At 51.3% G+C, this 25,164-nt stretch overlaps 1 protein-coding gene across 50 annotated transcripts in view; it reads right to left on the bottom strand.

Annotated features, from left to right (window-relative positions):
* The window catches only part of PCBP3 (poly(rC) binding protein 3), a 59,076-nt gene that overhangs the window by 1,788 nt on the left and 32,124 nt on the right, over positions 1-25,164 (bottom strand). For 6 of the 50 annotated variants that reach the window (XM_021283103.2, XM_065069299.1, XM_021283104.2 and 3 more), the window contains 7 exons: positions 24,667-24,816; positions 21,884-22,027; positions 18,703-18,744; positions 14,530-14,608; positions 13,729-13,788; positions 10,830-10,882; positions 8,230-8,399 (listed from right to left, as the gene is read on the bottom strand). In XM_021283103.2, coding sequence (XP_021138778.1) covers positions 8,230-8,399; positions 10,830-10,882; positions 13,729-13,788; positions 14,530-14,608; positions 18,703-18,744; positions 21,884-22,027; positions 24,667-24,816 — 698 coding nt within the window. Of the gene's footprint in view, positions 1-5,612; positions 6,570-8,229; positions 8,400-10,829; positions 10,883-13,728; positions 13,789-14,529; positions 14,609-18,702; positions 18,745-21,883; positions 22,028-24,666; positions 24,817-25,164 lie in introns of those variants that run through there. The other 44 variants (XM_065069328.1, XM_065069330.1, XM_065069313.1 and 41 more) reach the window with 29 other exon arrangements.

Below are 25,164 nucleotides of genomic sequence, written 5' to 3'. Positions count from 1 at the left end.
AAGCCATTGCATGCAACCCTGAATTCCCCCCTCCATCCCCCCAGCCCACTCTCCCTGAACATTTCATGCTTGGCCATGCTGCCAGCTGGCTGGTGGCCCATTACCACCATCCCCACGCTTCCCCAGAGCATCCCCCACCCCGGAGTCTCATCTGAAGCACCAAAACCCAGAGAGGCTCCAGAGCCAAGAGATGCTTGTCCCATTTTTGGTACAGACAGAAACACTCTTAGACACAGGCTTTCCTCCCGAAATAAATAGCACCGCTGAGACGCTGCCTGCAGGGAACCAGAATACAGCACTCTGGGAGAGCTTCAAATACTCGAGTCCTCATGCACATCCCAGCTTTCCCTTTCAGGATCAAAGCAGTTCCTTCTAGAAACAGCACGCATGTTTTAAATCAGCAACAGGCCGCAGTTCAGAGTGGGGCACAGCCACGAAGCCTCCTCCCGCTGCTCCGTTTTTACCCCACTCATCCCCTTGCTGCTTTTGTTTCCCATGCGTGGAGCTGACACAAGTATCGTTTCTGGGAAGAGACATCCCTGCGGTTACACTCACTGCCTAAACATGGGTGTTGGAATCCAGAGCCAGTCTGGTTTCACACTTGTCTAGATTCAGTCTGTGGGATGCTTTCTGAGAAATCTGGTGTCTCTTGTTCCTCTTTGCACGACAACTCTACTGAGGTAGAGTGGGAGGTGGGGGCTGCACATCTGGAGTCAAAGGAGTTGCACATCTGGTACATTCAGTACTTCCTAAAAGTCACTGCCACGTTACCCTTTGGATGGAGGCCTGGGACTTGATGCATAGCAAAGCGGATTAAGATCCGCAGCTGCATTTTTTTTCAAAGGGAAAGCAAAAATAACCTTCTCGGCAGATCCCCAGCTCCCTGTGATATCCAACATGGGGAATTGCACTGAGACCGTGACCTTTCTGCAAGTCGTTCCACCCCAAGCTCCACACTCATGCCAGCTGCAGATGCTTCTGCTGCAAACCGAGGCAAACCAACCTCCCTGGGGACAGCCAGGGCTGGAGACCCTTGAGACTTCTCCAGCAAAACCTTATCCTTCTGCTGCGAAATGCTGGGTCAGGAAGACTGAATGGGCTTGGGCCATTGTAAGGTGGGGGATTGTGCCACCAATGTCATACTTTGGTGCAACCGGCATAACCAGAGAGCGTGAGTACACCTGTGGCCAAGGGAACTACTTGCCCAGGTGGGCTAGGGTGTCTCCATGGAGGTCACAGCACTGATGGGACATCACTGCTGGTCACGGGTGTGGGGGATACAAACACCCTCTCTCTTGTCACCCCAAGCAGCGTGGTGTGTCTTCTGCGAGAGGATGGAGCAGAAGCTGGGAGCACCCAGATGCTGCCCACGCCCCGGCTGGAGCAGGATGCTCGCAAAAAGCTGGTCAAGAGGGACACCTAGTGACCAGCCTGGGTGGGCCAGCGCTGGGGAGCGGGGTACCTGCCCGGGGCTGGGAGCTGCAGCCTGGCAGGGTTAGGGGAGATGGGCTGCTGGGCTGTCTCTCATCGGCGAGAGAAAGGTGTCAGAAAGGGTTTGCGCTGAGGCCGCACCATCCTTCCACCCCTGTTACCCAGGAGAAAATGGAATTAAGGATTCATTCCTCCCACAGCACAGAGTCATCCCCCGGACACCCCACCTCTGCCAGCACTGCGGAGGGAATTTACCCTTGCTAATGGATCATAAGCTTGAAGTTAGCATAATTAAAAGTGACTAGCATGAATACATTAAAAAAAACCTGAATTACAACTAAAAGAGAGCGTTAAAGAGTCTCACTGGTGAAAGTCACTTTCCCTTAGGGGAAACTATCTACTTTTTTTTTTTTTCAACTCCATTATGTACTAGATTTGCAAATACAGTCTAGGAAAAACAATGCACATAACAATAGTCCAAACACTTAATTTTGGGAGCATGACCTGGGAAGGATATGAGGGGGAGTGGAGAGCTTCAGCTGAAGCCCAGGGGGCCAAGCACAGACCTAAGCCAGCCCCTCTCTGATTAAGAGCCACCAGGCTCTGGGGGCAGGAGGAAGCATCAGACCAAAATTTTCCTGCCAAAGTAACAATTTTCCACAAAATAATGCATTCCCAAAGAGTCTGACTGAGTAATACTGAGCCAGATACTTCCAGAAATGTTCAATCATTCTGTCTGGATGAAATGCATTGCTTTGAGAGAGAAAAGCAATGCGCTAAAGCTATTCTGTTGATTAACTGGGACGTTCACCTTGTATTAAACATTCACTCCAGTATTAGAGATGTGCACATATTTTTCCCAGTGGCATGGCTGTGGATGCAACACTAGAGCGTTTTAAATTCATAAAAAAAGCAAACCAAAGACATATCACAAGTAAAAGCAGAACACCGAGGCTCCTTCCAAATAAAACAGCAAATCTCCTTTTGAGCTGTACCAAGGAAATCAAAGCCATTCCTTATGATTATGTTATCATTGCTGTCATTAACATGTTCCCAAGAGATGCTGCAATTGTTTAAACATCTTTTTCTCCAGCATCGCTCAAGCCCAGGTGATGATGGATAAGCCGCTAGATTTCCACATAACACTGTTGTTTTGTTTCTCTTTTTTAATTTTTTTTTTTTTTATTTTGCAAAATAACCTGGGAAATGCAAACCCAAAGAGAAGTTGCAAAGTCAAAGGCAATGTCAGAAGGAAAGATGCCTCAGCCATGCCAGCATGACTGCATCCTCCACTGCACCCACTCCTGCAGGATCCCACCCAAAGCTTTCCACAGGTTCCCCCTCTCCAGCCCTACAGCAAAGGGCTCAGCTCCTTTCCCCCTCCTCTAAAGCCTAAATGCACTGAGGGGAGAGGCAGCGGGCCAGTCTGTATCTCTCCATTCTCCTCTGAGGGGATTCCTGAGCAACTGGAGGCAAATAAGCATTTGTTTTGTAGGGGCTCAGTATAGATTTATCATTTTTTGCATGCCTGGTTTGAGAAACCCTTGGCTTCATTTGCAGGAGGGGTGGCATTTCCCAGCTATAGTTGCTCAAGTTGCTTTTTCTGTCATAAGCACTCTCCAGATAGCTACAACAAAAAAGCACCCTCTCTCCAAGCAAAAGCAGAATTGTGATCGGTTTGGTACAGCAAGGCACCTTTGCCTTCTCAAGTCCCTTGGAAATACCTCGAGATTTAGCGATCACACAAGCAGACATAATTCAGATAAAGCGAGCTGAAATGCTGTGGGGAGGAGGGAGGATCCAGCCCCATGCTCTGACCTCCAGGACGGCACATTTCAGCAACAGTCCTTACAAACCAGGTCCTGAGCAGTGTTGCTTTTTATCTAGGTGCCAGGAGATTTGTGAGACTCTCCTGCTGCCCCACACTGAGCCAAGGCTGCAAGGACACAGTGCTCCTGTGGGGTGGCCACTACTGCTGGGACTATCCCTTGCCATCCACCCATGGCCCCAGCATCGTCCCCAGAGTGCTCCCATAAGCCCAGGTCCTTGCTGCAGCATGTGGCTTGATGTGATAGCTCGGATACCTGCCTAAAGCCAGAGTGATGCTCGTACCCGACCTCCCTCACTTCACCATCAGTTCCTGTGACAGCTTCACCCGCAGGCGCAGTCTCACTGGGTGAGGGGCAGCTGGGATAGGGATGGTACCCAGAGGAGGACATTACCTGTGGGTTCCCTGGAATAGGTCTGGGGGTATCACTACACCCTGCTCCTCCTCTCTAGCAGCCTCTGAGCTGGGTTGCATCTGGCAGACCCAATCTGGCATTTGCTATTTTGGGCAGCACTGTCTCAGCAGAGGTGGGGAACAGCACGGGGAGCACAGCGCACACAGAGCAAAGAAATTCAGGGCAGCCGTGATCTGCAGAAACCACAGGTCCCCATGCAAAGCCATCTCCATATTCATTGCAATTAGCACACCATTAAGGTCCCTTGCCTTCCTCAGAGCATAAGCACCCAACAGACATGAACCCCAGAACTGCATTGTCTCCTTATGGAGTTCCCTGTCTTGACTGACATGATGTTGCTGATCATTTCTGACTGCAATCCATATGCCAGGGCTTTAAAGTGCTCCTGTGTCCCACAAAAGCACCATGAGAAGAGGCAGGCAGCTCCTGCCACACACCTTGGTTGGCTTTCTTTTTCTTTTAACAAGAAAAACACTTGGGTTAGACTGGAGGGAGGAACAGGAGAGGGCAAGGAGTGGCAATTGCCAGCAGGTGACTCACCATCTTGGCAGATGGCTCTGTGCTTGTTCTGGCCAGTGGGCAACTTGGGGGAGGCAACATTTGGTGCCTGGGCTCCTTCCCTCCTCCAGCATCAGCACAAAAATGAGGAGAATCTGCTGCCTGAGGAGCTTATCAGCTCCACCTGAGCCCACATAGCAATGCCGAAAGCACCTGCGCTCCCCTGCATGGGGAATAAGGGGGTACACTGGAGCATGTTTGGCTACTATATCACTTGAAAGGCACAGCCGAGTCCAAACTGCCTGGGAGAACACAAAAAGGTGTTGGTAATAGGCAGCAAAGCATCTTATGAAGGAGCTGGAAGCATCTTTAAATTCAGAGGCTTGAAACGCTGCAGAGAGCTGAGCACGCAGGGGTTATACAATGCCAAGGCTGAGCGAATGGTTGATGCTCAGTGGCAGGGCTGGCAGCCCCTTCCACCTTGCGGGAGCTTTGCCAGCAGTGGGCTCCTGGGCTGGGGGAACGGACCTCTAAGGAGAAGTGATGATGCTGGTTGACACTCACAGATAGCAGGCACATGCTCAAGAAAACTGACTCCCTTCACCCTTTAGCATCCCTGCCAGCTGTTGAGCAGCTGCATGAGCCCCTGTGTTGGGGCTGGAGTGTACAAACCCCTGCCCATCCCTGGCTCCACAGATGTGGTGGCATCACCCTGGGTCCCCACCACAGCCCCGTGTGAGGGCAGAGAAGTCAGCGCTGGTGACAGAAAGGGTCCTGCATCCCAGTACCAGGGGAGGAAAGGCCATGAAGTCTTGGGGCTGACTGGGAAAAACAAAATATTTCCCATGTGGTACAGTGCAAAAACATATAGTGTGGCTGCCTTAGCTCTCTGGGGACACGGTGTATTACTATCCCCACATTTGCAATACAGGAAAAACATGTGCCATACTTTTTGTACAGTAGGAAGTTAACAGATGGAAAATGTATTTGTTTCCCGGTTTGAGAGGCAGGAGAGAGAAGTAAAGCCTGGAAGCAGACAGAAGGCAGGACTGGGCAGAGAGGGTCTTGGGGAACGGTGCAGGGCACAGACATGGCAGATCTGTCCAGACAAGGGGGCAGTGAGAGATGTTTGTTGTCATACTGTAATTTGTAAATTAATCTTTGGGAAAACCAAAGCATCATGCAAGCCAAGTACCCTCCCTTTTAAAAAAAAAAGGAAGCCTAGAAATATTCAGGAAGTGTATTGCTCATTGCTAAAAATAAAATAAAATAATGGTGATGATGACGATAATAATAATAGTAATAATAATAGTAATTAAGATTTTTATACATCCCCCACCTTCCCTCCAAGCAGCTAAAAAGGTGTGGAAGGATGCAAAGGGCAGGATGGGGCTAGAGATGGCGGGATGAGCCAGGAGAAGAACAGTCGGAGCCCATCAGTAGCAGAGCTGCACAGACATTTATTGAACACGAACAACGACAAACACAGCCGGCTCACAGAGCTTCCTGAGCTATCGTCCAAAGGTTTTGCTCGTGGGGATTGTCAAAAGAGTGCTTTCAAAGGCCCCTGGGGGTGTGAATCCCATACAGCTGAATTCTTCCTAATTCCAGTTGCTTGCTAGTTAAAAAAGAGAACCATTTGCATGTATGTGTGTGTGATTCCCTTCGCTTAGTATGAAAAAGGGCTTGTCTGGACCCTGCCATGGTGCAAAGAGCCAAGCCTGCGGGTGAACCCGTGCATCCGCATCAGCTTGGCTCCCGCACAACCTACTTCCCAAATAACATGGAGTGAAAACTTGAAAACTACACCTTACCCTGAGGGCAGGGGTGCGAAGTGGCAAAGGTGAGCCAGAACAAGCAAAGCGAACAAAGAGGGAGCCTCAAAGGAAGAAGGGTGAGAAAATTAAGTACTCTGAAGCACGCACAGCTCTGGGTGGCGTCACACATCCATAGGCTACAGCAAGAACCGCCAACGTCAACTCAAACGTGTAAGTAGCTACGCTAGACTGACACTAGAGACTCCGTCATCTTCTGAAGTCTCACCAGCAGAAAAAAAACAAAGAACAACCAACCCCCCCTCCCCACCCCCCAAAAAAGCAGATGAAGTAATAGTATCGTACGCTGAAAACAAGGACCATAACCAAAGAGTTCGGGAGCAGCCTTGGGAGCACAGTAAGGAGCTCGTAAAGAAACGTTCCAGTGTGTGCATATGTGTGTGTATTTATATATATATATATATTTGTTAGTAAAGAAAAGAGTATCTGTGGAGGCAAAGGGAAGACGGTAAATGTACAGGCTGGGTGGAGTGCCGGTGGCTGGAGAGGGTCGGGTGGTGCGGAGTGGAGGATGGTGGGTGGAAATTAGAGTGCGCCCATTCCAGTGACCTCAGACGTCAGCCTAGAATAGACAGGGGCAGAGAGAGGGGTGGGGGGGAGACAAAAACAAGCGCTTAATATCTGGAGCAGAAAAGAAAACGAAGACCCTGCGGGGCAGCGCTTCTCCTCTTGCCTACACCCCGCTCAGACTGGGGGGGCAAAGCATCGCTGGGCAGCTTGGGGGTCCCTGCAGAGGGCACAGGGGGGACGCTGTGGCAGAGGCACCACTCACCAGGGATGCTGGCAGGAGAGATCCCAGCACACAGCTTCATTTCTATCACCATCCTTCCCACGGAGGACATGCAGCTGTCCCAGCTCACTCGGGTTCTTCGTTTTGCTCTGGTTTTCAGAACTACAGGAGAGGCTGAGCTCTGCCCCATCCTGCCCCCCCCCAGGTCACCTCTGCCTCCACCACAGCACAGGCTGCAGCTCAGCCAGGTAACCAAGAGCCACTCGTTTTTCTTTTCTTTCCCTCTCTTGTCTCAAGAGGTGGGAGTGGGAGGGGATTGGCAAGGAGCTGTGGGGAAAGACGCTCAGCAGGGCTGTTCCTGTCCCTCTCCTGGGCGTCTGGAGAGGTGCCACAGGTGCGGGCAGCAGGACAGCAGGGCAGGACAGGATGGTGGAGGTCTGTTGCAGGTTGGGGCTGAGGTGGGTTGGGTGTAAGGAGGAGAAATCACACACAGACCTCACTGGTGCTCCCAGCCTGCACCCCAAGGAACGTTAGAGTCGCCACCAACAGCCCGCTCCATCCTTGGGACGCCGCTGGGAGCCTCCCACAGCCCCACATGTCCTGGGATGGTGGCAGGCTGGTGAGGCACCAACTCTGCCCATGGCAGAGCGCACAGACAGATGGACGGGTTTGGCTTGCACGGCTGTGCCAGGTGGGCATGAAGCCACCAAAAGGCCCTGTCTCCCCTTAAGCTCCCCATCCATGAGTCCGCAGGCACAGGCAAACAGGTCTGTGTGAGCACCCGGGACACAGCTCACCGCCGGCATGGAGCTGGTCCCCAAGCCCCTTCCAGCTACTTCTCCTCCTAACGCGCCCCTTGCAGTGCCTTGCCAGACCCCCGGTCCCCCTCGGCACAGGCAGCATTGCCCCGGGCTGGAGGCAGTGTTGGGAGCTCTAAGCCCCTGTAAAGTCCTGCATGAAAAGGAAGCAATCAGGCCATTCCCATGTCTTGCGTTTATTGGACTGATTATTTTCACTGGATGGAGAAAAGCCTTTGGGAGGCCTGGAAGCACGTGGAAGAGGTTCTGATGCAGCGGTAAGCGATGCTGGGATCCCAGCGAGGAGGTCCCAAGTGATGCTTCCCCACCACCACCTCAGCTCTGTCCCCATCCCCTGCCTTGTCTGCAGGGAAAGGCGGTGGCAATTTTGCCCACACATGAGCAAAATCCTCGAGCGAGGGTGGCGGGTGGGCAGGCGACTGGCACAACCTGTGGCCGCTCCACCGGCAGCGAAGCAGCTCCCAGTCCCCAGCCAAAGTGCCAGCTGGGGCGAGAGTTCCCGCTGGTGACGTCTGGTCCCTGCTCAGAGGTCTCAGCAAGCCACCATCCATCCCAGCCGGCCTCAGGAAGCCCCTCCTGGCCCGCGATGCCGGGAGCAAGTGCCGCTCCCGCCGCGCCGGCAGGACGGGTTCAGCCGTGGCGGGATGCAGTGGAGTTCGGCGAAGGGGTCTCACCTGGCGTTGATGAGGTACTGCGCGAGGCTGATGTTTGCAGGGGTTCCTGTGATGGTAATTTGGCGCTCTGATGACCCTTCCGTGGCGTTGGCAATTTTGATCTGCGCTCCCGACATCTGCCGAATTTCATTGATTTTGGTCCCTTGGCGTCCGATTATGCAGCCTATTAGCTAGAAAAAAAGCATGGAGGGAAGGTCTGAGAAGTGGCAGCTCTGGCCGTCACCGGCACCACAACTGCATGGCACTGGCCAGAAGCCTTCCTCCCCTGCCCTGGGGCACGAGTGACATTGATGCTCATGGAAACAGGAAAGGGACAGCCCAGGGGTGAATCCCACCTGCACATGAACACAGTCCTCCCAGGACACATCCAGCAGCCTGCCCTGCTTCCTGGGGGGTAAATTTCAGTTATCTGCACACAATGCCTGGCATCTCAGAAGGCTTCAGGAAGGGCAAGGCATTACACCGGGCTCATTTCGGTAATAATAACAAACATGGTCTAATGATGGGTCCATGTTTTGCAAGGGTATAAGGATGGGAATGTCACTTTCCAGGCTGTGCTCCACACCCATCCCCTTGCCAGCCACAGTGAACCTAAAGGTGGTTATATGGGATGCGTTATCAGAAGAAAACAAACCCACGACCTTCCACGGGGATAGCCTGACCCCAAGTGCCCCCTCATCAGCTGGTGCAACCACACACCATTGACAGCTTCCCATTGCTCACCCCACTCCAACCTCTTGCTCACCCCATTGCTCACCCACTCCCTATGGGGCACCCTCGCTGCAGCCAGCGCCTGCTCCCTCTGTCACCCCTTCAGCTCTCTCAGTGCAATGCAAGGGCTCGCTGGTGTGTACACTTTTGACAAGGAGGGCACCACCTGGCTGGTGGTGCCAGCAGAAGAGGAGAATTCTGCTTCAAAATGTGGCTTTCACCTTCTTGTGAAAATGTTAGAGACACTTGGAGACTTTAATTTCCTCAATGGTCTTCATCTTGGCTCTTGCTCATTTGCACATCAAATTATGGCTCACTCAAGCACTTCCACAAGTTGGCAACGTGTATCAAGATGTCAGTATTTTCCAGAACAGCAACAAGGTATTTCCGCATGCCTTTCTTGGCCATCAGCATTTGAGCTTCTTTCTAAGGTTGCACCTGGGAATTTTATATGTGGGACACTCATCTTGGCAACTGCTGAGCTTCTGTTGCTGTCTGTAGAAGCAGAGACAAGTGCTCCTCCAAAGGTTCACTGGTCCTGTTGTCAGATCATGGGGCTGGTCCTGTTGTCAGACAAACTACTGTGGTTTGTCCCATACAGACATTAATATACACCCCACTGCAGCACTGGGAGGGTACCAGTTATCTTGGGGGCTGCAGTGTGATGTACAGCCCAACAGCTGCACATCCTGCTTTTCACAGCACAGAAATAACTCAGAGATGCTTCAGCAAATAAATATCCCTTGTAGCTGGGAACCTGCTGGGGAGACCCGAGGAGCAAAGCCTATTTGGAGAAATGTTCAGCAACATCCAAGCGTCTCTGCACAGCATTCAAGTTTCTCCTGATGTTCAGAGGAGTGACAAGATGGATTTCATCATCAGCTTTCCCTCAACTGTCCATTCTCTGCAGCACACCCACAAGCTGACCTATATCACTAAAATACGCCTGAAGACCTTTTGCTTTAAGAAGCCAAAACTTGTTCTCTGCTTCCTGGGAAGGTAGCAGTGTGAATTTAGGAGTCTTCAAAGCAACAGGAGGCAGAGCTAGGGAGGCATATTTCAGCAAGCAGAAAGATGCAGGTGATGACATTTAACAGTGTGCAGGTCAGATGAGAACCAGGCTTTCAGTGAGTGGATGCTCTGAGTGTTCCCAAGTCCCGTGGCATGTCCCTCAGCATGTTAAAGGGGAGGAAAGGCCCTTTGCAAAGGGTAGCTTGATATTCCTCTCATTGCTGCCAGGGTTTTCCATCCCACTTCCATCCCCCTGAGCATCCCCAAGCACTCTCCTCGCACCACTCAGTGCCTTGTGTGATTCCAGCCTCCTCCCAGCCAATATCTCAGTCCAACATCCACTTTACCACAACACCTCCATCTATAAGACCCAAAAGCTGACTGCCACCAGTATCAAGATCAGATGCACCACCCTTCAAAAGCTCGTGCGACACTTCATGACATTAGAAACACTCATTACTTACCTCCTCTCCAACCCCTCAGTAAGCACGCTCGATCCAGTGCTAGATTAAATGATTATGGTTTAATCAGGACTGGCTCACAAGCTCTCTCCCCTTCCCAGTGCTGTCAACTGCGCTTGTTTCATGAGCACCGAGTTCATTTGGAAAGGGAAAAGGAGCATTAAGAAGGATTGTACCTAGGAAAGCTACCAAAGGGGTAAAGTCCAGAAGGTGCTTTATGCTGCAGGCTGATCCCCAACAGGCTGCACATGGCACAGGTGAACCTGGTGAAGGGGCATCTCTAAATATATTTAACAAAGCCATATGCCTGCAGCTTATATATATATATATATATATATGTACACACACACACACATATATATATGTGTACACACACAGAAACACACACATGGTGAGGAAGCACTTGGGTTTACTTACATCATTGGGAATGGTGAGTTCATGAGTACTGGCCGGGGGACTGGCATCCAAACCTGGGCATATGCAAGGGAAAATGGTTACAGCGTGCAAAGGCAGCGTGGTGGAGCTCCGCTGCTTTCCTGCATCAGTCAACACTGCAAAGGCTGTGTCCTGCTCCAGGGCCGGGAGGGGAAGGGGATCACACACACTGGTACAAGGAGGAGGAAGATGGAGGTTGCTACCTGAGTGCTGGAGCTGGGTGCCACCTGCCCCTGCATCCCTCACACTGGCTGGCCCATGAGCTTCCCACCGCCTTCCACTGGGAATGGCTTCAGACGAGCGCAAGGTTGCAGAATCATCGGGGGTGTCTGAGAGAGTTGGGAAAAGCACCTTCCCTTCTCCTCAGCAGAAGCCAGCCTGCTGGCTGGGAAACCCAACCTTGAGGCAGTGGGAGGGATGTCCAGGCACCCTCCAGCCCTCACTGGACCCCAATACAGAGGCCCTCAGCTACAACAGCAGCTCAGTGGCCTAAAACCGGTTTCCCCAGGGGATCCAGCAGTGTTTGTGCAGGGCAGCCCGCAAAGCACTTTGCAAGTTATGGCCCCACAAACTTGCATGCTGGATTTATGCCAGACAGCTAAGACATGCACACTAGCTGGACCTGGTGTTGATGGTCCCTCTTCCTCCCAAGGGAATGCCTGGCAAACAGTAGGTAGCCAGCAGGCTACCATTGTGTGTGCAGCTCCAAAGGTGAGGGGACAGCATGCCGTAACGCTCCTGAGCCAGGCCAAACCCTGCCTCCCCGACAGGTTTCCATATTTAATCACCTCAGTGCTGAAGCAGGGATGTCCTGTGTCAAACCTGCAAGAGAGAAGCTGCCTGGTGGATAACAGGTGTCTGCAGTAACCTCAAAAAAAACTTCATCCGTATGATATCAAGTACAGAGGAAGACTTTCAAGAGCAGCATGTGCAAGAGCCCAAGACAGCTGTGCAGAGTAAGGGGGTGCAGAGAAAAGCACAAGGAGACCGTAAGTGGTGGGCTGCTACAACACAAGACAGCAGGTAGCTCTGAATTCCTGGTCACCCAGCCCAACAGGGCTCCCTCCCGTTGCACGGCACGATGCTGCTGCCTTATCCACGCTGAGCAACTTCTCCAAGCTACAGCCAAGTTTTGACAGTCTGCATTTCTGTTGAGGAGCTCCCATCCAGTTTGCCAGCAACAGCTGCCCAGGTTTTAAAAGCCAGAAGGTCTGAACTGATGTTTGTCTGGGTACCGGCACTGTCAAAGCAAGATTTCTAAAATACTAAAATGAAGGCTTAGGTTGCAATCCCATTTGAGCATCACCCCTAGAAAGGAGAATATCAGGTATCCTTGATTTGCTCTTGCATGATTCCTGTGCTTTCCCACATGCATCTCCCTTTCAGAGATGCAATGCTTGGGTATGCTGCCCAGGCACCAGCTTGCAGAAAGTCTACCACATTTTTCACTAAGGTGCACACAGAAAGGCAGGGAATGGGGATGCAAATCCTTCACTCAGCAGCCCTACAACCCTCCTTCACCCCTGCTGGGTGCACTAATGCCAAAACCTGCACAAAACAGCTCCTGCCCAGGTTTTACACAGTGGGCGATGCTTAATGCTGACTTTATAGCACACCATGTTAGAAGAGACATTTCACCAGCCCTGGACCATCTTTGACACCAAGGCTCCTCGCAGTCCAGGGGCAGATGGGCTGCACCTAACACAAAGACATGTTCCCCAGGGTACAGATGTCTCCACCTCTTGGCCATGGGTTACAAGGCTCAGCTCAGTAGCAGCCTGGGTATGGCTGAAAGTGTGTTCTGAAGAGAGCAGAGCACTGGGGATGGGCTCAGAGCAACACCAAGGCACCCAGCGGGTCTTTAGAAATGGAGGCTGGGCTCCTGAGATTCATAGACAGGACCCCCTGCCCCACGTGCAGATGGCACAGATGCTGCTGAAAGCCCTCGGGACATACAGTGCCATGATACTACATCGTAACAGCTATCGAGGAATGGCCACATCGTTCTCCCTGACCTGCAGACTGTTTATTTCATCATACCGGGTCCTCTCTCTCTGATAACACACATGCAATTCTCCACAGCAGCAACATGGTGGGGTCAGGGCAGGATTAGCACCTCGGGTGATTGCACAGGGCAAAGCAGGGCATGCAGAAAACAAGGCTGCAGAGACTGGTATTATAAAATCTGTATCCACTATAGCTTTGTGGGGTCTATTTACTTAGGCTATGTTTGCTTGCATAGCTAGGTGACGTCCCAAGGCTCTCCCGAGGCGTGCGATGGGATGCACCTCAGCTGGCACAGAACATGTGAGCGTCTGGCTCATGTTGCCTATGAGCCTCCAGGTCTCAGGATAACTCCTCTAAGCAATGGTAGGTTATAAAAGATAAGCATGTTCAGCACATATGGATAAATGTGTGGGACATTTGCCATCAAAATTTCTCCAAGATTACAGGCCTGCTTTGGCTCCTCAGGGTCCTGTCCCACTAAAAATGCAGCTCACCCTGAATGGCTGAGAGACAGCTAAAATTGTGTCTTGTTTCTGCTCCCACAGGCATTTTTCTACTGTTTCTGAGCAAAGTTTATGCAAAATTAAATGAAAGAATAAAGGCAATGGCTCTGATGTCTTCCTGTTACATGGATGGCAGTTATACACAAACATCAAAAACCAAGGCAATAAACTCCAGGCACTTTTCTTTTGGCATGCTGCACAAAGGAGAATAGCAGGTAGGTGCTGCCCGCTCTCTCCCTGCCCACCAAGAAAACCTGTTGTCTTCTCCACAAATACCACAATTCATCTAGGAGCACAAAAATGGCACAGTCCTGTCTAAGAAATATATTTCAACAGAAGCCTGTTTATTTCCCTGTAGCTTTGTGTTTTACCTGATGACTGGCCCATCAGATTTTGAGCTTCTTCGGAGGAATGTAAGGGCAGCTTTTCTCCTGAAGAGCAAAGAAGAAACAGATTTAATGCTTTTGCCTTCGAGGAGATAAGCAATGTCACTTCATCTAGGAAGCTCAAAATATGATGAACATACTGTCAGAAAAGGCATTTCCAGCTGGCACTTTGACCACCAAGTAAGCAAAGGAGTCTCCATCCCCTGCACTCTATCTGCTTCCCAGGTCACCGTGAAATACGTTTGCTGCCACGCCAGCCTTGGGGACAAGGCTGCTGAGCCACGCCACGTCACGTCTGTCTGTCCTACCATCAAAATGCTCCTTCCCATCACTCTACCCAGCAAGGGGTGCCTGGCTTTGCACCGCTCCTCACAGTCACCGAGTCAGCATCCCCAGCTGGCGCCCAGCTGGTCCCCCCAGGAACGCGGGGATGTCCCACCGGGGTCCGGATCAGCACACAGCAGGGAATGCTGCCTACTCTGGGCAGAGGAGGATGGAACTGGCACTCATCGCTTCTGCTGGGGAAGCCAGCAAAGCTGGGAGCGAGGTAAGCGTGGCTTGGCAGGAGCAGCCCAGGTGCACACGGTGAAGGGCTGAGAGCTCACCCGTGAGGACCATCACCCCCAAACATCCATCCTGTCTCCCTGTTAGCCTTTCCCCGTGGACATTGCAACTTCAGTTTTACTTGCCCTGCTTGTTGCCATCAAATAGCATGAGTTTAGAAAGAGAGAGAAACTCTACAGGTAAGAAGAGAAGGATATCTAGAAAGGGTGTGTGGGTACGTACCAGGGAAAGCGGGGGTGGTCTGTCCAAGGGGAGTAAAGGGGGTTTGCTGCATAGCCAACTGGTGGAGCTTGGTCAACTGCTGAGGGGTAGGAGGGACATTAGAGCTAAGAAGGTTATTTTCATAGAGTACAACAAGTCACACCGAAAATCAAGAATGAAATTATAACGGAAGAAAAAAAAAAAAGAAAAGGAAACAAAAGAAAAACCAAACCAGGAAGCCATGGTGAGACATGGCAAAAACATTAGCAGAAGGACTTGGCCTGGGTAGAATGCAATAAAGCCCAAATCTTTTGCAGAAGTGCTTGGTCAGGGTCTGAAGTACGATACCAGCAAGAAGCCCATTCTTGGTTTCCACCCCTCATCAAACGGTTCAGCCCCTTCGGCGTGAGCGAGCAGCCGGCTACTGCCTCCCCTCCTGGGCTACGCAACCTGCGACCAGAGGCTGCTACTCCCTTTAGGGTGGCTTTAGAGCACTGCCAGGCTGGTGGCCACCACGGGCCAGCAGCCAGAACACCCTTTTTGTGCAGCTGGAGCCGCATTGTGACCACTTGCCCCTGCAGCAAACGCTCTCGTGCTGCGCCTCTGATGGGAAACACGTCTGGGAGACGGACAAACTGCAGCTCAGAATGTCAGCGTGGTATGAGTGCAAGCCCCTTAGCAGTGTGGGGAAATAAGGGCTTCAGCCATGACCAGTAGGTATTTCAGATCCTTGTATCCCTTGTTGTGCCGGGTAGGTTTTTGTGCCCCGTCTGGAAGTGGTTGCATAGAGAGGAGTTTGTCTGGAATACATTTTGTGCTCCTTTTCACTGCTCCAAATTAAAAAATTAAAAAAAAAAAAAAAAAAGAAACTGAAAATAAAGCAAAACAAAACCAAACCGAACTGGGCTGAAGTCTAGAAGTGAGCAGGAGGGAGGGTCTTTGTCACCTCCCACTCGGCAATTTCAGAGGTGCTCAGAGGGTTGCCAGGATCACATCATCCCCCAAAAGCAAACCGCTCCTTGCACACACCCCCTCCACAGAGAGAGAGAGGTAGGATTTCCACATTTGAGGGGGAAACAATACTCAAAAACCTCCTTGCTCCTGCAGCGTGGATGGGCAGGGAGTGCAGGTGGTCTGGCCGGCAGCAGCAAGGGGGAAACGCTGGAGACAGCAGCTCCAGGAGGCTGAGCAGACCAGGGGCAGAGACTGGGGGAGGCAGCGGGGAGGGGAAATGCCTGCAGATCCCCAGAGAAATAGCCAAGGGAGCCCTGCCTGGCAAAGCTGTGAGGACTTCCAGACTTGGGGAGAACATCTCGCCACCCCAGGAGAAGAGGCAGGTGCACATGTCGCCCTGTGCAGCACGGGAGATAAGCCAAAGGTGTGTGTGCTACAGTGGGTTCCTGCCAAAACAGTTAGCTCTGGGTAGGACCTGGCACAACATCACTTTGCAAGCAGCAGAGACATCAGCATCCACTGCTTTTTAATTTAAGATCTATCCTGCTTTCTACCAAATTAAACCCAGGTGAGGCCTGTTTGTGGAGCTCCTTGTTAGAACCAGTCCCAGTGGTTGGACTCCAGATGAAACCTCCTCCTGCCTCTTTGCTGGCACTGCTGAGGAGCAGAGGTCCTGCTTCACCCAACAGGGCAAACCCCAAAATCCTTTCTCATACTGATCTAGCATATTTTTAAGACACAGTTTGGGTAGTGGTATCTAGCAAACACCCATAATAATAGCAACAAAAAAGGGACTAGAGGACAGGATGGCTATGCCTATGTGTTAATGCACAAACTATTATGTGAGTGCTTGCAGTGAATTAAACATCTCTCCTGTTTTCTGGAAAAAGCTGAAAGCAAAAACCTGAGAGCATTTCTTCAAACTCTGGTTTTCCCCATGGACCAGCGGGAAGTTCCCGCACTGGCACTGCTGGAAGGAACAGAACAGGACCTGACAGCAGCACTGGGACCAACGTACAGCCATGCCCAGCATCACTAGGTACCCACAGCAACACCCGGTTACATCCCATCAACTGGCAGCCTCGTGTGTACCCAGGAGCGATGCCCTGATTGTGGAGGTTTCCTGTGCTTGACATTCATTTCACTCCCAAATACCCCTGACTCCTGTCTGCCATGGCCATCTTTTCATCTCCTGTCACAAATTTCATGAAGACAGGTAAGCTACACATCACTTCCCAAATGGCTTATGAGCACCCAGGCAATGCTGAAGCCATTAGTGAGCCAAAACTCCTGCTGACCTGGTGTTTTTTTCCCAGGGGATAAAAATCAAGGCAGCAGCTCTTCTTTTAACTTCGGCATTTGAAATTCTGCCCACTCTGCAGCCACGGGTCTGCAAAAGGCATCCACTAAACACAGACATCTGCAAGAGCAAGGGCAGTACCCTGAAATCACGTCCCAGACTGGTTTCTGCACCAAACAGTGTTTAAAATGACCAGTCCAGAGAGCTGTAAGGATGGAGCATGTGGCCCCCATATGAACAACTTTTTCCAAGTCTCAGTGGATCTGCTGGGAATAGGGCAGAACGCAGCCAGCAAATGTATTAAATGTATTTTATTCCTGCCAATCAGAAGAGTATAATAACAAGGAAAACACTAAGCTGTCACCACTGCCTGCAAAGTAAAACTGAGACACAGAATATATTGAACTACACTTGCTAAATACACAGGTGTATTTCTTTATATTCCACTTAAGAAGCAAAAGTGAAGTGCACACAATTAAGAATATTTCTAAGCAGTTATCACAGCAGACTATTCAAAGTACAGGCATACTGGTGCCACATGGAGAGCCAAAGCCTGGCCTCCACTAAACTGGGTGAAAATCAAAAAACATCCTACAGCTCCTACGGGAAGCATGCATTCCTGGTATCGAACAGCCCTGCCCCATTCTCAATCATGCAAAAAGTAATTCCGTGATTTAATACCCAACACACTCAGCAGCAAGAGGAGCACCGAGCTATGTCCAACTCTTCCTGTGCACGGGCTCGCTGGAGAAGACTTTCCGCCCGGACCTCACCACTTACAGCAAAGCCGCATCCCCAGAGCGGCACTTTGTGCTCAGCCCCCACTGCAGATCCCTTGCATGTCAGCAAGAAGTGGCCTCTGAGGCGACTCGCCAGCTATTTTATCCCCTCTGAAACACATTTAGAACACTGCAGCTTTTTCCAAGAGCTCCCCAACACGTGTCAGCCGTGATGACCCCAGAAGCTGAGCAGCTGTCTGCTGACAGCAAGGAGCTGCTGGCATTGCAGTGCTTTTCATAGCAAAATCCTTCAAAACAGACTTGTTTTGCTGTTTCTGTTGGTACTTTTACACACAGACGTGCTAGCAGTCATTCCCTACGTGTTCCCCCACAAATGTGCTGTAGCTCCTGACCAAGCACAGCGCAAGCAGGGGAACCCGAGCATCACCAAAACCCATCCGCGCTGCAAGCCTGAACGGCGCCTGTCTCCACAACAAAGATTGCGACACAAAGCAGGAACCATGCCCGTGATGCTCCCCCCAGGCGACAGAGAGCCAAACCCAGCAAGACAGATGCCAGACCTATGGTGACCGCTTGGGTTGGGGGTCCAGCTCCCCGGGGAGGTGCAGAGCTCTCAGCAAGGTGAGACCCAGCAGCGTGGTGGGTGGCCATCCTCTCCATCCCTCTGGGGGACACAGGTGGCATTTTGCCCAGCCTCAGCACCTGCTTCCAAGTCACCCAGAGGATGAACCCCAAAATGGCACATCCCCTCTGCCAAGACTTCAAGTAAGAGAGCCCGCACTGCTGGAGCTCTGGCTTCTCACCACCCCACCAAAGCACTCAGCACCTAAATAAGCCCTTGGCTTACCAACATTTTAAGGACAAGGAGGAAACAGAATGAAAAGTTATGTGTTTTCTTTTTTTCTTTCTTTGTGTGTTTTGATCATTTTGAGGCACAAAATGCATACAGTATGGTTTCTCTCGGAACAAAGGGATAGCACTGAACAATGCAAACAATTTAGCATCAGGCCAAGTCCTCAGAATTCATAAAGTTTAGTGCTAACAGGTTAAAAGGCTATTCAAAGTATTACAGATACTACACACCGCCAGTTACTTTGAAAATGTGCTATTAATATTATTGTCTAATATTAATATTTTGTGAATTAACAGTAGCATGCAGGTGACATAAAAGGGTATAAGAAAAATTAGGGTAAAACTCACATCCGGGTGTGGAATAGCGTATTGTCCCTGAATTGTATAGGCCTGCAAAAGAAAAAAAACAAACATGCTATTAGGGTTGACGAGAGGTGGTGGCAAAGCCTCGTGTCTCTCCGTAGGGACTGATCTCCCTGGGGTTTGCTGCTTTCTGCCTGTTGTGGGGTAAATGCTGTGAATGCAAGGGCTGAAGAGGAGCTCAGCCCCCTCCCTGCTCTGCCTGGGACCCCTTCCCACCCCCAAATAGCCAAGCAGGGGATGCTGAGCACCATGACTCTGGCACATTTCTCCCCTCGCTCCGCTGCCGGTGAAACCGGAGTGCAGGATCTTGAATTTTGACTTAACCGACTCAATTTTGAGGCTGGAGGGGATGAGCGAAGCACTTTCTGTGCAGCCAGTAGTTGCCCAGGGGAAAAGCCCCTTTGTGCTGCATTAAATTCACTGGGGCAACAAGTCCCTGGGGTGGGAAGGAGACATACCCCTCCCTCTGATCAATGCCAGAGCATGCTGAGCTACCTAACTTGAAGGGCTTGGGCTCAGTTTGGCTTTTCCAAAAGGAAGGAAACAGCTCTTTAAATGTGTCAGAATTGCATGGACTGGGAAGACTGGGCTTTGCTGAACAAAAGATGCTCATCAAACCAGAATTATCTGTGTAGCGGGTGCAGGGTAACATCACCGCTGCCCTAGAAGCAAGCCAGTGCAGTGAGCCTCTCCGTGATTTCAGTGCGCAACTCTGAACATGCTTTACAGATCCCCAGTATATCCCAGTGCTCTGCTGGGGGAAATGACATTGCTGTGCAGAAAGACAGCTGCTGCTGATGTCTCACCAAGCATGGAGAGCGCTCAGGGCCAGGCTGCCTGCACTGCAATGCCTTTCACCAGCAATAATCAACAAATCCATGCAAATGTCTGCCAGGCAAACTGCTTAGTGTTTTTAACATCGTTTCTAGCAATCCTTTCTCTTTTGTAAATAACGTGAAAATATGCACCACTGTGGGTAAAGAGCCAGACACTAGAGAGCCCAATATTTTGGACTTAACCAGCTAGCAAAATGTATCTTACTGGTTGACACGTTATTCAAATGATTCTGAAAAAAATGGCAAAAGAGATGGATAACACTTTTAAAAGGGAGAGTAAAGATAGCCAAGAAAAAGAAAAAAATACCCTCTGAACCTCCTGCAAATTTCCTGCATTGTTTGCAAACAGCAAAGCACTTTGTGTGAGGAAAACCCCCAAAATCCTGGAGGAGGAAGAAGGCAAAGCCCCGTGCACAGAAACAGCAATCCCAGTGCCTACCAGCATCCTAGTGCAATGGCACTGGTGTGCTTGTGGGGACGTGGCAGAGGTTGCTCTAAACAGTTCACTCTCTCCTGGTGGTTTAATTTGGTCATTGATTAGGACAATTGATTAGAAAAAGCCAATTAAAGGCAGGAAGGTGTCTTGGACAGATGCAACCCAACTCTGACAGCACCCTGGCTTTCTGCAGGGGCTGCCAATTGCACATGGACGATGGGGCTGATCCCTTCAGCAGTTGCCACTGGCCACTGTGACCCTCAGCCTGCTGAGCTCCTGCAGGTTCAGCCCACCCCAAGCAGCACCACCGGCTGTCACCGGCTATCCTCTGCCCACCTGCCCCATGTCACCCCTCAGGCAGAGCTCCCATTTCAGCGATGGTCGCCTCTTCCCACCATGTCACTTCTGTGCAAGACACCAACCATTTTCCAGGAGGAGAAACGCTACCTCCACCTTACTCTCCCTTTTGAGAAGATAAGTTCACCAAGCAGCTGGACTCAAAAGCTCTTTTCCAGGACGGCGGCTCAGACCAAACAGCACGCTCCTTCCCATGCTGGTAGTGACTAAATGATGCTAATTCAGCACTCTGCCTGAAATAACCTGTGCTTTGGGCTTTGCTCCCAGCCTTAGCTTGCCCTTCTGCTATTTATTAAGCTTGGAGACAAACTAAATAACTTGTGTGGTGCTGCTCTGGATAGCATTTGCTGTAGCTTTGTGGCACTGGCTCTACCTGGCTGCTGGAGCTCCTGGAAAAGTACCTCTCCTGCTAGATCCTGGTGCACCACAGCATGATGGCATCACCTAGTGAGGTGAAAAGATGAGGTTGAGAAAGGCTCAAATCCCCTCTTCAAAAGTATCTGCCCACTTGACCGCTCATTTCATAAATCACATGCCACTGGAGGCTGATTTTTGTTTGCAGAACAACCACCAGCTCCCTTGCCATGTGCGTGCAGTTATCCTGCAAAGAAAAAAATCTGCCGTCGCTTCCCAAGGGTCACTAGAAATCCCACATCATGCTTGCAAGCCTGCAGACCGAGCCCTGACCAGTGTCACTGAAGGCAACGCCATGCAGGCTCTCCTGTGGGCAGAGCTGAGACCCAGCTGTGCAGCAGAGGCTCTGGTACATTTTGGGGAAGCAGCACTCTAAACCAGCCCAGCACCATCGATGGAGATGACTCTGTCACAGAAGTGCCCTCAAGAGAGGCTCAGCACGGTTCTGGGGTGGCTGGGATGACCCCTTCCTATCTCAGGTTTATTGCAACTGTGTGAAGTTATTTTTAATTGGAGCTAGAGATGTCAGAAAACAAACACTTGCAGCCACTGTGAGAGCATTGTCATTGACTCTTGTTCAACAAGCCTTTTCTCATTTTCTCCTTCACACAGGTAACTGCTGGCAAATACTGAATTGGGGTACAATAAAGTAAACTCAAGCTGGATTTTGATCCAGGAGCTATTTAGAAACAGGACTCAACAAGGCATAAATGCATGCAAAAATCAGTATTTTGAGCACATGAGCCTATCAGAAACACAGTGGGTTAGGCGTGGTGCTTTGGGACATGGTTTAGAGGTGGACTTGGCAATTTTAAGTTAATGGTTGGACCCAAAGATTTTAAGGGTCTTTTCCAACATAAATGATTCTATGATTCCCCGGGCCACATTAACACCTCCACGCTCTCTCCAGCCTTTTCTCAGTGCGCAGCAGAGCTAACACCTCTCTTCCCTGGGCTGGCCCTTTCCTTATCCTTCAGCACCCATTGCAGGAGCTGAGCCATCTGGCCTGGCCTTGCAACCTGCCAGCAGTTCTGCAAAAGAGCTTTCGGTCTGCCTGCCATGGGACACGACGGATGGGATGACACCATGCAAGTCAGAAGGCAAGAAACCTGAGTGCACTAACGGGCAGCGGCTGGTGCTGCAGTAAAAGGCTGAGGTTGGCAGTGGAGGCTGCAAGCGGGTCGGCTCTTACCTGACCACCTGCAAAAATGACAGGGGTGGAGGCGGGCTTTGGGCGGTAGGGAATGGTGGCACCTTTTGGTGGGGACTAGGAAAAGGGACAAGGAGAGGGAGAGAGAACATTAGAACAGCTTTCCTGAAACGGCGGCAAAAAGAGCGTTAGAAAAGCACCCGACGGAACACGGCCCCCGGGGCCACTGCCAGCAACACCCGCACCAGGTAAACCGCGTTTCTGGACAGGAGGACATGGGGGAAATTGGTGTTTAACGGACAATGAGGACAACCTGGGGTACAGGAGATGCTCTGAAAGGCACAGGACCCTAAATCACTTCCTGGACCTCCACTGCCTCCCTCGCCTTTGCTCTGCTCTCCGCAAACTATGTTGCCTGGTCTGGACTAGAGCCTGAGGCTGGAATGCAGAGCCCTCCTCAAAACACTCTGGGGAGATGCTCCAGGTGCAGCAAGAGGAGGAGGCATAACCACAGACGAGGATTTTCACTCCCACCTGCCAGAAGCGTCCAGTCCAGTGACTTTCTTTGCCGTCTGAGAGCTCTGGCACGCTACAGCCCACCCCGGAGTTGTACCAGCCCTGGTGAGCAGCAGGAGATGTGGCACAGCGTTGTGAGCGTGGGCATCAGAAGGAGTGAGCAGCCCATCTGAGTGACCTGGCGTGGTCCTCAAGCTCTTTGACCCCTTTCATCTTCCTCACCGCTGGAACAGCGTCACCTTCAGGATGTGGTTTGGTCTATTTGCCATCCAAGCTGGGACGTGGATGGTCACGCGGAGGATGCTGCGAGGCACTGTCACTGTGGTCAAGATCTTCCATGCCCTGGTGGGGCAAGCATCAGCAATCGCTTTGGCTGGGGTGCTGAGCATGGGAGGAGCCAGGGGCTTGAAACGCCTCTCAGATGGCAACACCAGTGTTTCTACAGATGTCATCCTAGGGCTGCATGAGCAGCCAGCCAAAGGCCAGCAGCAGAGGAAAGACCAGCCCTCCTCCTGCGGCAGCGTGCCCTGGGGCAGCCCTGCTCCAGCTGGCCAGGACATCTCGCTCCTTGCTGCAGCAGGCAGGTCCGAGCAGAAGCTGTAGTGATGTACATGAAGATGTAGTGGTGCATCCCTCTGCGTGACACACGGGATCCTCTCACCCAAGTTATCTTTCTGTTGGATTTCTCTTGAACAGGCCACAGAAGAGACTTTGGCGGTTTCTAGGGATCAGGAAAGATTTCAGATAAACTCCTGGTTCTATCTGAGTGAAATCACCCAGTTACTGCTATGTAAGGACTGGCAATATAAACTACGCTATCTGATGGAAAAGTCTTCATTTTTTCTGTACATTATTAAAAACATCTACTTGCAGCCAAGTGACATCCAAATCTTCCTGCTGAGCACAGGTCTGCAGGAAAGCTGCATGATCAAAGCACAGTCTCTATAATCACAAACCCGCTTTTTCTTGTATTGCATTACAGAACTTGGAAGGGATTGGCAAGGATTTCTATGGTAAGATAATTTAAGACAGAAAGGTTATAAGGAGCATCTCTGTGGACTGTTGAAGTCAGTGGACTTCCCAGATTTTAGACAGAGGAGCAGAAACCCTTACTTTGGTCAGTGAGAAGAGCAGCCACCAAGGACTTTAAAACACACCTGCAAGTGTCACCTGGGGCCCACCCCTACCACAGTGCAGAGCACAACCTGGAGTCACCCTGCAGCTAAAATCACACCCTTCTGGCAGCAGTGTCCCTGCCTGAGCATCACCACCAACAGCAGTGGGTAGCAGGGCTGGTGGCAATTCCTCCTTAGCCCTTCCGATGCTGAACTGAAGTTGCTTACACTTGGTTTTGCTTCACCTTCACCAAGCCTTGGCATCCTCATTTGAAGCTCTTGCAGTGGCAAACACGCTTCTCCCTGATGTGAAAGGGCAGCTGTGTGCGGGCTGGGCAGCAAGGCAATGGGGCCTGATGTGGGTCTGTGACTGTCCACTTCTAGGGGGCACCAGAAGCAGAAGGTGTCACCATTCTGTGTCCTGAGGGGTTTTCTCCTGGAGCTTCTCCCCTCCAAAGTAGTTAGCATGGACGTAAGGCACGTGCCTGCAGCCATTCCCAGCAATAAGCCATCGGTGCAGCAGCATCTCTCCAGAGACCTTCAAGCTCTGCTCATCAGCCTTTCTCCCAGACAAAGCCCACTCTGGACACATGTCCACATGCCCTACGGGGCCTGGTCTCCACCAGTGTTCCTCACTACCTTTCCCACCGTGCCCAGCTGGAGCTTTGTGCTCCTGGCCCCAGGAGATGATGCAGGTGATGCACTGGCCTCCTCCTCCCAGCTGTAGTTCTCACAGGGCACCACGAGCCCCACATGGAGGAGGCCATGTGCTCAGTGGGATGGCTGCAGCCCCTGTCCCTTTCCCACAGCACACTCAGCACTGGTGGGACACCAGGCTATGGCTGCCCCAGCTCACCCCATCTCCTCTGGCATTGCTCTCTCCTGAAGCCACCCTGTGCTACCACACAAACCATCTCCTTTGGGGCACCCGACCAGGCAGGTTTCCGTGGTGGGACTCTAGAAACAATGTACAAAGACAGTGGGGAAAACACACTGGGTGGGATTCAAACGGAGGTACCAGGAAATGAGTGGTCCGACAACGCGTGGTGAAGGGTACGAGAGACACGCTCCACAGCTCCCAGTGCTGTTGTGGTGCCAGCTGGGTTTTTTTCCTATATACTTTACCCCCTTTGTCACAGACTGTACCTCCAGCATCACCACACAGATCTGTTTGACACACTGGATAATTGCGTCGGGTGTCCCCGAGATTGTCACCGCCCGCTCCGTGGAGTTGGGCAGCATGTCCCCCGCCACTTGAACCTGAGCACCTGTTGACTGGAGACAGAAAGAGAGAGGAGGAGAAATCCCACAGCTGAATTGCCTCTCCTTGAAGCCAGCGCAAGCTCCAAAACCACACGCCTCCCAAGAACCATGCTGCCCTGTGCGAGCTGAGATGCGGCATCCTGCCTGCATCCACGGGAGCACAACGGCAAGGTCCCGTGAGAAAGGCATGGACCTGTTGGACAGGCTCCAGAGGAGGCCACAAAAATGATCTGGGGGCTGAAGCACCTCTCCTATGAGGACAGGCTGAGAGAGTTGGGGTTGTTCAGCCTGGAGAAGACTCTGTAATCTTCTTATTGTGGCCTTTCAGTAGTTAAAAGTGGCCTATAAGAAAGATGGAGC

This window comes from Columba livia, chromosome 7 (assembly GCF_036013475.1).
Source record: "Columba livia isolate bColLiv1 breed racing homer chromosome 7, bColLiv1.pat.W.v2, whole genome shotgun sequence".
NCBI classification, from domain to species: Eukaryota; Metazoa; Chordata; class Aves; order Columbiformes; family Columbidae; genus Columba; species Columba livia.
The sequence above is the reverse complement of the archived record's forward strand: the minus strand, read 5'-3'. Positions and strand labels throughout refer to the sequence as shown.